This window comes from Phalaenopsis equestris, unplaced genomic scaffold, assembly GCF_001263595.1.
Source record: "Phalaenopsis equestris unplaced genomic scaffold, ASM126359v1 Scaffold000404, whole genome shotgun sequence".
Classification (NCBI taxonomy): domain Eukaryota; kingdom Viridiplantae; phylum Streptophyta; class Magnoliopsida; order Asparagales; family Orchidaceae; genus Phalaenopsis; species Phalaenopsis equestris.
Genome location: NW_018164846.1, coordinates 125,624 through 141,112, shown reverse-complemented (window position 1 = coordinate 141,112; position 15,489 = coordinate 125,624). Strand labels below are relative to the sequence as shown.

General features: G+C 38.1%; 1 protein-coding gene across 1 annotated transcript in view; it reads right to left on the bottom strand.

Moving 5' to 3' along the window:
* The window catches only part of LOC110026933 (serine/threonine-protein kinase dst1), a 97,892-nt gene extending 83,087 nt beyond the window's left edge, over positions 1 to 14,805 (bottom strand). Inside the window, exons 1-3 of the mRNA XM_020728158.1 lie at positions 13,973 to 14,805; positions 7,971 to 8,059; positions 7,251 to 7,358 (exon numbers count right to left, since the gene is read on the bottom strand). Of these exons, the coding sequence (XP_020583817.1) occupies positions 7,251 to 7,358; positions 7,971 to 8,059; positions 13,973 to 14,636 (861 nt within the window). The 5' untranslated portion in view covers positions 14,637 to 14,805. The remainder of the gene's footprint in view (positions 1 to 7,250; positions 7,359 to 7,970; positions 8,060 to 13,972) is intronic.
* Positions 14,806 to 15,489: the final 684 nt, after the last annotated feature.

Genomic DNA, 15,489 nt, shown 5'->3' with positions numbered 1-15,489 from the left:
CTGAAGAAATAAAAAATAAAGTGAAAACCAATTTTAAAGAAAATATAAAGGTGGTCCTCCTTCCTCCAGCTTCCAAACAGTAAAGGCAATCCAACCAATCGTAACAATGTCACTAGAATTATAGGAAAACAGAGAAAGAATGGGAGCCATGGGCCTCCAAATGAGAGTCAAATTGCTCACAAATAGACCCCAGGTGAAAATAATGCAGCTCATGAAGTCTCCAGAAACTATAGTCCCCAACAAACCTTCCCCCAATATAACACCTTCCCACAGACATCACCCCAGTAGACCCCAGTAGCAGAGGAGCCCTGGGCCTCCTTGCTAGAGATGAAGCATGAAGCGGGAAGTATAAGACAAACCAGAAGAAAAAGCAAAAACCCCCCAGAGTACACTCTCAGCCCGTAACCCGCAAATGCCCCCATCTTCAACAACAAAATCATCATTAAAAAGGGAGCCCTGAGCCTCCCAAAAATGACTCATCAGAGGGAACCTCCAAACCCTCCAATCTAAAAGTAAAAGGCTCAACATCACATACTTCTCGAGAAGAAAAGCATTAACCCAATCATCCGCATCTAAGCAGCCCCCAAAGAGGAGCAACAAAGAGAGAAATCCAGCAAGGACACATAAAAGGCCGAACCCAGCCACTCGACCACCCAACATACCTCAAGGTAATGCATAAGTACGAATATAATGAGTTTACAAATTATCCCCCACCAGCAAAGTATAGAGAGGATGGGGAACTGCTCCCACCCTACAAAACTGACTAGAACCTCCCAAATTAGCAAGTCAGTTTGCAGGTTAATTACCCTCCCGATAAATAAAATTCCAAACCACCTTCATATTGAAAATAAGACCATTAATCATTCTATCATAATAAAGAATATCCCAAGGAGTATCGGCACCCTTAGTAAAAATATCAATCAATGAGCGATTATCACATTCAAAAATGATGTATTTCTAACTGATGTATTTCCAAAATGATGTATTTCTAACTAAGAGAATAAGCCAAAAGAGCAGCAGATCAAATAACTCTAGCCTCAGCCTCAAGAGGGGAATCCGCAGAAGTAGGAGAGGTGAAAAAAATAATACATTTTCCATAATGATTCCTAGCAATGCCCCCACACCCAACACTAGAAACCTTCCGACTTCCATCAATGTTAAATTTAATCCACCCTCTAGGGGGTGGAGTCCAATTGACCAAAGTAGGAGGACGCGGGACTCTTCTAACAGCCACATTCATATTCCCCAATGCCAGGAAATAATTAATACCTAAGAAGAAACCTTGTTTGGAATTACCAAGCCTCCATAGCTTATTAATGTAAGAAATGATGTTAGTGAAAACCATCATTTTATGAATCTCCTTGCCCTCATGAATAATATCATTCCTAGTCATCCCGATAAACCAACAAATGATATAAGGATATATTTGCCAGAAGTGTTTTTTCTTACCATTCGGGTTGCAACTCAACGTGGTGAGAGAGAGATTCTTCCCAGGGGAAAGACAAATGTCAAACCACGTTCCAGCCTTTCCCCAAATAAATAAAGCATAGGGGCACGAGAAAAAGATATGTTCAATTGACTCCTCCGCCGTCAAACAGAAACAACACCTGGAAGCAATTCTCAAACTTTTCATCTTAAGAATGTCATCAGAAGGAATAATCGAGTGAAATATTCGTCGGGCTAAGAAGGACATAAACGGGGTTAAGGCCCAACTCCATACCTCTTCTCCCCAAGAGGTGTTTTGAAAGTTGAGGCGAGCAGCAGATAAGGATTTAGTAATAGAATTCGCCATAGGCAATTTCAAATGAGGAGTGTCATGCAAGAGAAGATCAAAAGGTATCATAGAAATAAAATTAGCTCCCTCCAAACCCAATATGCTAGTAAGAAGAGGAAGATTCCAATGACCATCAACCCAAACATCGAAGACCTTGAGATTAGGAAACTACAAATCCCTCATGTTCAACAAAGCATGAGACCAACAATCTTGCCAAAAGGAAAGGTTACCTCCACCCACCACCCAATAAATGAAATCCCTCGCCCAATCTCTAACCTTCAGCATTCTCTTCCACATCGTGGAGATACACAACATACCCAACCACCAATTAGTCAAAGCAGGTTGAGAAAAACGACAGTACTTCCCATGCATAAAATTGGCCCGTAACGACTCATTCTTTCTAAAATTAAACCATTGTTTGAAGACATTAATAACAGCCAAATGATTCAATGATTTGAAACACAAACTATCGTCGCTTATGGGTTTACAAACATTTTTCTAAGATAACCATCTTCTACCAGAGTGATTTCCAACCCATAAGAACTTATTAAAACATCTTTCAAGAGACAAGATAGTACTCCTTTTGGGTTGAAGAACCTGAAGTATATATAAAGGAAGAGACCCAAGAATACTTCTCAACAAAGTAATACGACCCCCAAAAGAGATGAAGTTATTTTTCCAGTCCATGATTCTTTTTCGAATCTTCTCCACAACCTCGTCAAACTGAATACGTCTCTTACTGCCTTTGAGGATGAAAACCCCAAGATATTTGAGTGGGAGATTAGAGGGGGAGAAACCCGTATAGTTAGCAATCAAAGAGGCATTAGAGCGATTTATCGTTTTCCCCAAAAAGATATTACATTTACTAGCATTGAATGAAAAGCCCGAGATAAGTTGAAAATCAATCATGGCATTATGAATCACCTTCACTGAATTCTTGCTTGCATTAGAAAAGATGATCATATCATCAGCATAGGCCAAGTGAGACACCAACATACTAGATTTGTGAGAATAATGCAGCTTGGAGTTTCTCCTGAAAATATTGTTAAGAAAACGGGAGAGATAATCAAAAATTAAAATGAAAATGGTGGGAGATAAAGGATCTCCCTGCTTAATCCCATGGCCCGCAATGAAAACCCCATTGATGAGAAGTTATACTTATTGCAATTAAGCCAGGATTTTATAATATTGCAGAACTCTTGAGAGAAGCCACAAGCATGAATAATCTTCAATATAAAATCCCAACTAACTGAATCATAGGCCTTCCGAATATCCAATTTAGTAATCATGTTACCCCCTCTACACTTTTTCTCAAGGTCAAGAGTGAGTTCCTGAGCCAGCATAATATTATCAGTAATCTCCCTCCACTGAATAAAAGCAGACTGATTCAAGGAGATTAACTTGTGAAGATGAGGTTGAAGGCGTTTGACCAAAATCTTACTAATCAACTTAGAAATCACAAAGGTGAAGGAAATAGGCCTAAAATGATCCCAAGAGCTCTTCTGATTGTTCTTAGGAATAAGGACAAAAGTTGCAGCCAAAAAATAATTTTCAGGCATTTCTCCTTTAAAGAAACTTTATATGGCCGCCACAACATGATCCTTAACAATATTCCAATAAGTAATATAGAAAGCAAAAGTAAAGTCATCAGACCCCGGGGTCTTATTACAGTTAATCTCATGGAGAGTGGAATAAACCTCCCCAATTGTAGGAATAGCACAAAGATCCATATGCACCATATGATGTCTCACATCTTCAAACAAAGAGGCATCAATATTGCCCGTCGTCTCATGAAACTCAAAAAGTTTAGCAAAGTGTGACACAGCATTCTCCCCAATTTCCTCATTTCTAGTAATCCAATGCCCCTCATTGTTTTTAATTCTCACATTGATGTTATTAGCTCTTCTTTGTTTGATACAAGCATGAAAATACTTAGTATTTTTATCACCTCGAGTAAAGTGAGTTTCCCCCGCCTTTTGTTGAAGCAACTCCTCCTCCCAAAGAGAAGCCTCAAGAAGTTCTTTATTAGCATCCTCTAATTCGTGAATAATGCCAATGGTGTTCTCATCAAGAGCTTGAAGATTACTTACCCTTTGTTCAGCTTTTTTAACTCTAGCATGGACATCTCCAAAAACATCCCAATTCCAATATCTCAAAGCAACCGCAACCCTCTTGTGAAGTTTCCAAAGAACATAACAAGCGTTGCCCCTCTCCTCACACTTCCAATTAGCCGCTACAAATCTCAAGAAATCATCATGTCTAGCCCAGACATTTAAAAACCGAAAGTGGTAGATAAAGGACTTTTTATAAAAATCAAAGGATAAGAGAATAGGACTGTGATTCGATCCTGTTCTGGAAAGGTGTTGCACTTGAGAGAAATCGTAAGAAGTGTTCTACTGCTGATTAGCAAGGCATCTATCAAGTCCTTCAAAGAGCTTGCCCCTCTTCCAGGTAAATTTAGAGCCAATAAACCCCAAATCCGAGATACCAGCAAGAGCCATAGACTCATTAAAATTATTAGTTAAAGTGGAAACAAATCTTCTGCCACCAAGCTTCTCAGGCTCATGCATCACCATGTTGAAATCACCACCAACCATCAAGTTTTGATTGATAGAAGTTCCCATAACAACAAGCTTACTTGTGCCAGAGATCAGCTCTTACAACATTAGAAGTCCCAACATAAACAAAGGTAAGAAAGCCAAAGAACACGTCCATATTGAAATTGGTATGAACAAATTGTCTATCATCCGTAATGATGTCAATTGTAACATGTTTTCTCCAAAACAACCAGATTTTGTTAGAACAATTAGCAAAAAAATTGAAGTTTTTGAATTTACCCAAAATACGATCATCCGAGGAGGCGACCAAGGGTTCCAAAATAGAAAGCATATCCACCTTATGAATCCTAGACAAAAGTTTAATTCTACCAAGGGATTGAGGATTCGCAATTCCCCTGATATTCCAGATAACAATATTAAACATAAAAAGACAAATTACACTTCCTAGAAAATCTAGGTCGGGATCGTCCATTTTCATCATCAGAGAAAAATTGATTCTTATCTAACCCATCACTCCCAGTGCAAAAATTTTGAATCTTCTTATGAGACTTATTTTTCCTTCTACGATATTTTTGTACATATCATTCATTCCTCAAAATTTTCGAAATATCATCTAAAGGGAGTTCTGAGAGATTATCATTGCGATTAGAAATGAGAGATATGTTTTCCATATTGTGGGCAGCAGGGAGGGATGGCAAGGACGGGCGCGCCCCTTCATAACAAACCAGAATAACAGGATCCTACCCACAAACCGTACCTGTAGCCAAATCATCAGCCAAAACCGGACCTTCATCCCTAGCCGGGTAACAGAATCTTGTACAAAAACACCATCCTGATTACTAGCAGTCATCGAATTAAGAGGAGGGGAGGAAATAGGAATAATAGAAAGCGCCAGACCATTAAAAACCTGCGTATTAGTCTCACTAGGTGCAATACCATTAGAAACAATCAACTCCTGATTAGTATCAGTATTCGAAACAGTTATAGAAGTAGTAATAGGAGGCGTAGAGACAGAAACAGAAGCCCCCTTCAGATGAGGATCGGAGGGAGCAGAGTCGGGAACATCAATCCTGCCCTCTATCACATGCGTAAGGGAAGAAGAAGGGGGGCAGCAGCTGGTACAGACCTAACAGCCGCACCATCAGGCCCCTGCGGTTGAATCCTCCCCTCCCTTTTCCTTAAATCAGGATTAAACTTGAAACAGTGCTCTTGATCATGTCCAAACATCTGACAATGTTTACAATAGGAAGGGTGTTGCTGTAAACTTACCTTCTGCCAGTAACATATATGCTCCGAACTGATCCAGACCTCATCCCGAGGAGGTAAAGTGACATCCCTAGAACTCTAGCCAAGGAGGGTCGCGTAAGATTATACGTAGGAGCATCTAATTTCAGCGGTCTCCAAAACATAGCCGCTAAAGAGAAAAGAACCTCATGATTAAAAAGATGAACTTTCAGATAAGGGAACTTGATCCAGACAGGGATGACCGGAGCCTCTGCCTGGGGATCAAAACTAGAAGACCATTTTAGCACATTCATCCCAACATTCTCAAACCAGACCATACGCCTAGCAAACAACCGAGTATAATCTTTCTCATTCGCTAACTGAATCAAAATGTGGCTTCCATCTAGCGGAACAATTGTCCACTCTCCCGTGAGCTTCATCAGCTCAAAGTGTTGTCTAAGAAAATCTAGCTTAGGAATACCATAAATGAACTTTCCGACCAGATGTAAACGACAAGAAGACGCAAATTCAACATTCTCAGCATCAGTGAGAAAGAGAGCAAGCTTTCCCCCTTTCCGGCTGGGGCGGCGAACAAAAGAGGAGACAGAATCGAGCTTGAGATTTTCGTAGAAAACAGAGAAGTTAGGAACACCATCAGCGGTGACGCTGGCGTAAGAGCGAGGCCTCCGACTCGCCTCACCACGGCCGCCAGTCGTGACGACGGCGAAAGTACGCACCATGACAAAGGATCACCCAAATCACCATAGAAACGCAAACACTAGCAGCAAAGACGGAGACATCGCGAATCCCCGTACACACACACACACACGTGTATATACACATATATATATTATATTTTTAAGGTTGGCAGAGGCCCAAATATCGGTTTCCCATGCGCATCAAGGCCCCATGATTAGAGCCCGCGCCATGTGCCTAACTATTCGAGAACCCCGCACCACGGGGGATCGAACCTGTGACTTGAGAGGACTTACAGTGAACCCCGCCAACCAACAGGCCACGGCTTGCAGCACACATATATGCATGTGTGTGTGCGCGCGCGTGTGTATGCGTGTGTGTGTGAGAGAGAGAAAAAAAAAAGCATAATGCTTGGCGATTAATATAAAATAAAGCCATGACCTCTCAAAAAAAATGAATAAAATAATATTTTATTAAATCTAGTAGCTCAAAATATAATTATTTTTTTCCAAATTCATTATATCCTAGTTAACTCTTATAATTCTAAAACAAAGCTTCTCCTTGCTCCCAGTACATCAATAAGGTGGTAGAAAATAAATTGAAGTCGTGTGGGCATATTTCAAAGGGTAGAAGATGTACCAATAAATGTGCATAAAACTTTCTTGTGAACGATAAGAAACTAAAAGGGGTAGGTAAAAGGCAACATAGATACATGTTTTGCAAAAGGACTGGCACAAATGCATGCATGCCAAGCCAATCAGTGATTCTTAACAACGTTTTCAACTCATTTATGACTGAACATCTGAAAACAATTAACTATGTATTAAACAGTCCCTTCCATATAGCAAAACATAGGTCCAAACCAATAGACATGGCAAAATGTTTTAAAAAAAGATAAGTAGAAAAAACAAGTTGCATCTCTTGTGCATGATAACTATGCCCTATGATTAATTTAAAAGTTCACAAACCAATTTAATCATAAGGAAAATTAATCTTACCCAAAGGTATTCTTCTCCTTGATAACTTCCAAAGTAGCGCACAACATTTGGATGACTACACTGCTGCAGCATCTCAATTTCACCCCGAATTTCATCATATCCTTCTTCCTGCTCATAAAAAAAAAAACTATAAAAGTGTGTGTGTGTGTGAGAAAGAGAGAGAGTGAGAGTTACATCTCAATATTACTATCTTGTTTTATTTATAAAACTTTTTTATCATAAATTAAAAAAAATAACAAATGAAAATGAATAAAGTATGAGAAGACTTTGACATTGTGAAAAACATTCAACTTTAAGGCTTATAATGAAAAGCGCATATCAAAATCCTTTATGGCAAAAAAGAAAGAATAGATAAATGTCGAGTATCTTGTCAGTGTTCAAAGAAGAACCTCTCTATTTGAGTTCTAATAGCGCATTCAAGAGAATGAACCTTGAAATAATCAGCAACAAAAATAACACAATAGATGTCAAACCTATCATAAATTCGAAACCAACAAGCCAACAACAAAACCATCGATAGATTATACAAAATACAAACACTAGTGAAAAACATTCCTCTTGCTTGCATCCCCAACAAGATTTGAATGTTTCACTCAAAACCATCCTCCCTTCCCCACTCTCCAGCCCCTCCAGATCTCCCCCTCTTCATAGAAAAATTCAATCATGAAATTATCCATATAAGAATGTCACACAATACTATGGATTAGTTAAGAAGCATACCCCTTCAGTCAATGAAATAACTTTAATGGCAACAAGCTCTGAAGTCTTTAAATCCCTGGCTTTGTAAACAGCACCGTATGAGCCTTTACCTGTCCATTTTTAATAAGTGAAGTCAACTTAATAAAAGCGGTTTGAAATTATCAAGCAAATGGGAATATAAAAAGTCCATTATTAGTATTTTAAGCTGACATGGAGAGCACATTGTTGAAAAACCCTCTTTTATCAAAGTCTCGATGTAAATGGTAAATTCAAGCATGCCATGTAAAATATCCAAGTCTAAATGGAATGTGAAACTAGAATAACTCATTTAAATTTAGTTTAATTATGAGATAATAAGATCAAATTTGAATGATGCTTAAAAGGAAAGAAAAAGAAACCAAGAAATGAATCTAATGAGATATTGCACTTCAGAGGAGTAGCTATCCACAAATATTTTCTTAATGCTATATGATATGACGCTACCTATATTGTAATCAAACAAATGTTGAATAAATTTCAGAAAAAACAATAATAATTATGAGTTAATGAAGATTTCCAAATCACCTTGTTAGATTCAGATTCTTAAGACAAGCTACAAGCGCCTATCTAAAAGAATGAATCCAATAAAGTTCTACATTATATGTTCGGAAAATTAAAAAAGACAGCCCATTATGACACTTGAATACCATGCAATAATTAGATAAAAAATCCTTCTCTTCATAAATAAGTTGGAATCATCTATGACAACACTTGGAAAGAGATTTATTTCAAGCGCATTAGCAGGCACCAAACCATATTATCTTCTCTTAGTGGCTTAGAACTAACCTGTTCGCCTGTTCAAGCAAGTATCAAGTGAGTCTTATGCTAAGGCCCGCAAAATATTTATAAGGAGTATTCAAAATATGAAGTCATTAAAAATTGGTTCAAATGAATTTTAATTAAATTAGCTCAAATCCGATTTTATCAAATCCAACCCACGAAGTATTATAGGGTGTTAGTTTCCCTATCCCCTCACCTCCCTACATCTCAAGACTACCACACCTTTCCACCCCTCATGACCCTCACTCTTTTCTCACGGTCAAATCAACTTTAAAATGTAGTGATTGTAATCTCATTTGAAAGATAATCTTTGTATGTGGTATCAAAGTAGGCAGATTCAATAACAAAGTAATTCAATAAACTATTGAAGAGGGATAACTTTGAGAACCATATGAAATATACTTTTAAATAGGCTTGAGTAATGCAACTAAAATAAGCTCCTGGCACCACTTAAGGGTTGTCGCTATCATCCAGGTGAATACTGTAGTAGGGAGCAGCATAATACAATAATAGATAGGGGATATACAACCATCGCCATGCTTGGTTAAGAAATATTATTGTAATAACAACAGAATCTTCAATGAAAGGTTTTAAGTATTGACAGTTGCATACTTTCCAAAGATAGTTCAAACAAAAAATTGTTATTAATTTGGGCAATATTACATAATTCCAAAGGTTGGTATTTGTATATACTTCAATACGAGCAGTGATAGATAATGCAGAGTCAGGGCATAAAAGAAGTTAATATAAATAATGAAATCTCACTTACAAATTCATGAGTTGTGCCATAATCTCAATAATCATTTGTGCCACAATTGTATAATCTATTTATATAGCCAATTAGAAATGACAATAATGTTTTTACTCCTTTAATCATTAAATCTTATAATCACGAAAAATTTAGGGACATCCTCACTGTTAAGGAATCGAGAAGAATGGAAATGGTTCAATTAAAGGTTATGTTGCAGATATTAAGTCAGCAAAGTGGTTTGAATATGATATCATTGGAGATAATTTTATTGCTTAATGGGATGTTTTAGTGTTTTTTGTACTTATTCATGCTTACCATTAATTTTTGCATTTTAATTAATAAATTTCTTTACCATTAAGCAAATTTCGTTAGACACTAAACATGCATTAAAGTTGTTAACCTCTTAAGAACTTACACATTCACAACTTCCAATAGGCATGCAGACTATATTTTATTTGCAATGTGACAGCCAAGAGTCTAAAATAATTGGAATGAATGTCTCCCAAAGCTAGGTAGTTTTAAGAGATCCATGTATCGGTACACCCACTTGTTGGGAGAGGGTCCTAAGCTACTTGATGGCTTGATTATACTTTTCAAATCCATGAACATCAATAACAATATAAAAAAACCATCAAACTAAAATACTTTTCAAATCCATGAACATCAATAACAATGTAAACAGTTTATTTGTAGTTTTTTTTGGTAAATGACTATTCTGGTACTGTGCAGTGTTTTTGTTTGTAACAAACCGTAACGGCTACACATTTGACAATTGAGAATCAAATAAACCAATTCATGAAAGTACAAAAAAATGTTATACACTCCACTTAAGAGTGAATATCAAGAAAACATGAATTTCTAACATAATAAAAAAATTAATTTGACAAATATATCAAAAAGATTCAACCAAAGTTTATATAAAAATAAAAACTCATGATTCAAAGTAAACATAAATAGATGAATAATCTACCATTGAAAGAAGGCAGTAGACCCATAATGATGGGGATCTTGTTTGTCAGGAACGCTTGAATCAAATTTTTGTATGTAGAAAAGCATATAAGAAGGGCAATCCAAAAAACCACTTGGGTCATATGACTTGTCATAACCCTCTAAAAATAGAATTTCACAAACCCAAATCAAAGATTTAAACAAAATATAAAGAAAGTGAAAATAAATAAGTTTAGATGTTAGACATAAATATGTATAAACTTTGTGGTATGCATGCACATCATCCTCAAAAATATCAAAGCTAAAAGTAAGCACAAAGAGACGAATAATCTGTCATCATAAAAAGGCAGAAGAACCTTATAGCAGAGAATCACTGTGGCCAAAAGCATTTAAGACCAAAATTGTATATGTAGAAAAGCAGGTTTTACCATAGCTTGTTTCCTTGTGTATGTGGTTGGCTTCCCTCGCGAAAGCCAAACCTTCTTTTTCCTCTTTTGTGGTGGGCCTGAAAGCTTAAAAAGCATTCAAGGATGGCAATGGAGAAGAAGCAGGGCACGATGGCCATGGCGTGAGTAGGTGGCAGAAGATCAGGGATCCAATTTATGTTGCTCTCTGTTCTTCTTATTTCACTAGTTTGAGAGGCCAGCAAGTATCGCGGCAGAAGAAGCGAAAAAAAAAAGGAGATGAGTTTTTACCTCGAGGAGAAGGAATACCGAAGAACCAGGGAGAAGCTTGGGCGCTCGATCGCGAAGGAAGGAACGCGAGCGAAGTAATGCCGAAGAAACAGTGAGCGGCTAGGGCAGAGCTCGATCACGAATGCTTATGGCGAGGGTAGCGGGGTAATACGGTAGTAAACGCAGCCAAGGAACGCGGCCAGCGGGGATCATCCCGCGGGCAGCGTTATTCACAAAACCGAAACGGTGATTTTTGAAACGCTATAGAAATGCAAAAAACAAATAGGATACAATGCAATCACTTGAATAGGATTTGTCACAACTGAAATAACAAAACCTAATTTATATCAAGCAGGTATTAAATAGTGCAATAATTGTAATCACATTAATGTATCTCTTCAACATCCTCATTGTAGGATGTGGAAGTCACTGACATGTTGATTGTACGAACACGGGAATGGGATTTCTCAATCTGTAGCAAGAAATCTCCCACCTACAGAGGCTAGGGGGTCTTGTGTACCATATTTTAATTTATTTTTCAGTTAAAATTAGGGTTATTTTGGGAGAGAATTATTTATATGTTGTCATTTCCTACTCTGGGGACCTTTGCTTTAGTCTTCTGTATTTGGAAATTTTATTCTCTAATTTTTTGCTCTGAGGAATGATGTATCAACTTTTTTTTGTAAGTGGTGTATATGTGGCCTTTTCAAAAATAAGTTGTGAGACTCTCGCGAGAATTGTCTCACTAGAGCTGATGTTTTATGGTTCACTCAACTGTTTATAGCTAGTACAACCGTCAACCGCCTCTTATCTCATTTTAAATGTCATCAACCTTATTCTAATTCCTCTAATATTCCACAACTATCTCCCTACAAGATTACCTCTTAAACACCTTGTCATAATCTAAAAATAATATCATTTGATATCGGAGCCCCGCAAACCCTAAATTTTAAGGATTTCTCTTTCCTATGCATAATTTAAAATTAACAAGGCATAAACCTTCCACTAACTCAACACTTTAATCATTCATAACTTAATTCATAACCCTAACACTAAATTTTCAAAAGCTAATGATCATACCTCCATATAAAATTTGTTCTAACACCTACCAAAACATAAGCCTTTTGACCAACCTTTGATCAACAATCTTACATTCGTCGAAATCCTAATTGGGAGAAAAAAATACAATATCGTCTAGAATAAACACGCAAAAAGTGTCCATGAGCTTATGATGAAAGAAACGCAAAGGAAGATCTTCCAACTGCAACAAAATCTTGGCTCTTTTAAGAGAAGACAACCCAAAAATGACACCCATAGTCACAATGATAACTAACCAAATTAAGAGGAGAAAATGAATCCCTTCTATCACGAAGTTTTCAGTAATGAAGAGCCAATACCCTAGAAATTTGACATTGAATATCAAAGAAGATATTAGGATTTTAGAATAAAATTTAACTTGCCAGATTTTAATGGGCATTTAGGTCAAAAAAAATTCATCGTGAATGGAAAGATGTGTGGTCTTATCATACAAAAGCAGTTGTGAGAATATAGAATCTACCCATATAGTTGACACATTGAACTTGGCCGCACAGAAGCACACCTAACCTTATTTCATAACTTGGTTGAAAAATGAGAATGAGATCACAGTTGAAAAGAAATATTTTTGGAGTTCTCTATTAAAGACAAGTTTCAAAAGCAAAAGTGATATGATGTGGTACATATGGATGCTTGCCAAATCCTATTCGGTCATCCTTAGAAATACTATTGTTGCACATATCACGATGGCTACAATAACACATTATTTCATCGGGGATGGGAAGTGCATCATACTCTTACTTTGAAAGGAGTCCTAAGTAATAGGTGCCTATATAGAGTCTAAGAATATGGTGTCATGAACTAAGTTTCTGCATGCCTTAAAAGAAGCACTTGTTGGATTAGCATTGGTGGTCCAATAGGACAAGACACACAGCAACCCGAGTTGAGAATGTTTCAGAATGTCTTGAGCGACAATGTCGATCAGGAGGAACTCGAGAATGGGATTTCCAATCCCATAAGGCTCTATAGCGGGAATTCTCCCTCCAACTGAGGATAGATAGCCTCATGTGTCCTATTTGAATTTATTTTTGAATTAAAATTAAGGTTATTTTGATAATTAAATATTAAAAATATTCTTATTTCCTAATTTTGAGAACTTTTACATTGTATTAGTGTATTTAGAGAGTTTATTCTCTAATTTTCAGCTTAAGAGTGTTGCATCCTCTTTTGTAATTGGCGTGTCTGTAGCTTGTTTAAAAATAGGTGGTGAATCTCTCTTGACAGCCGTGTATCATCAGAGCCAGAGTTTCGTAGTTCTCTTCATTGTTTTCGGCCCAGACAACCGCCGAACGCCGCCTATCCCCTTCTAAACACCATCAACCCCACATATTTTTAATCCCTTGGTATTCCACAGTCACCTCTATGCTAGATCAACCTCTTAAACATCTTCTAGGTAACCTAGAACAGTATCACTGCATTCATAAAATGTGAATTAATAGGTTTTGCTCCTAGCTTTTCCATCGGTTTTGGCAACAAAACAAACAGAAGGCTGAAAAGCAACTTTGCTGTCACCATTCCAAGCTCGCTCCTTGCTACGATACTTCAACAAGCATGCATTGTTCAAGCTCGTCTCTTCTATTTGGTCACTTTCCGACAATTTTTAATGATTTAAAATTTTAAACCAAAACAATCCTCCTCCTTCCTGACCGGAACTGAACTGCACGAACTAATGCCATCTGTAGGCAATAAAAATAACGACAGTAAGAACAATACCCAGGAAGGGCATTCAGACTCACCGAGTTCATGAAGTAGCTCATATTTGGTGGTTGGATCCTCTCGGTTAACGGAGTCTGGAACCGAGCTAACAGAAGCCCTCCTTTTCAAATGCTGTCCCGGCTCATGCAGTCTGCCCTCATCCCCTTCCGAGGCCGCCTTCATGCTCTCCCCTGCCTCGCTCATAAAGGACGAACCGAATCCCGCTCCGTCGAGGCCAGTCTTCCTCACGAATGTACCCGACAAGGTCTCCCTAGGGCTTAGAGCTCCCCTCGACCTAGTAGTCGATCGGACCACAAAGGTCGAGTAGGCGTCATCGGGCTCCGACCTAGCCCTGGGACTCGAACGGTTGAAATCAAAAAAAGGAGATCGAAGCGGCCGGCGAGCAGAATGAGGTGAAGCCGAGGGGCGATCCTGCTTAACGATGAAGGTGCCGGATAATTCCGAGGAAGCGCCCATGTCTTCTTCATAGTCGTCGTCGTAACCTGCGGCATCGTCAAAGTCCTTTGGGAGACGCTGGAGAAGAGGGGGCAGGGATGAGGCGTCCACCTCATCGCCGTCGTCACCGACGGTGCCCATTGAGGGGCCATGACTCGGTACGGAGGCGATTTCGGGATCCGAACCATCGTCTCCATGGATGACAACAGTGGAGAATATATCGGATTGCTTCCCTCTGCGACCGCCCATGGCGAGATCGAGAACGACGAGAGAAGCAGACTTGGAAATGCGATCATGCGGGAGATTTCTCAGCCGAACCCTTCCGGCTGAGCGGGCCAGACTCGCAAGTCAGGATTCCTACGGGTAACCGTGACTGCGTTACTGAGATTGGAGAAAGGGAGCGGTGTGCATCATGCGGTCAAAATCAAAAAATCGAATCAAATCCGAAGTTCGGTTGGCTCCTTTTCTTCTTCTGTTTTTTTTCTTTTTTTTTTTTTTTTTCTTAGAACTAATATTTAAGGGTCTGTTTAACGCAGCTGCAGCTTTTCGGCTGCAGTTGCACTGCTCCAGAAAGTTGCTGCAGTGAAGCAGCTGCGGGGAAGCTGGCTATCTGTTTGATGCAGCTGTGTGAAAACAGTTGTGGGGCAGCTGTTTCTGAAGAAATGATCAAGCTGTCTCTATTTGGTTAAACTGTTTATATTATTGAATTGTACTCATATAATATTAATAGAAAAATTTGTATAAAAGTATAGACGAACTTATGAGGACTATATTTTTCAAATGTAGTGAAAACATTACTCTAGATTGATTTTATTTAAACACACGCACTTAAAAAATAAAAAAGAAGAGAAAATTTACAACCACAAATTATATGTATTTATATATCTAACTTTAAAACTTGTATATTTGCATTTATAATATTTTTGGTGTGAAGAACGTACACATGAAAGTGCATCTAATTCATAAAAGATAAATGATACTGGCATTTTTAATGTGATGTAATTGTTTGGAGCCTATATTCGCAACTATGAAAAGATATAGGTGTGAGATATACAAATACATGAGAAAAGTACAGTATATATTAAAGGGCTTTATTTGTCGT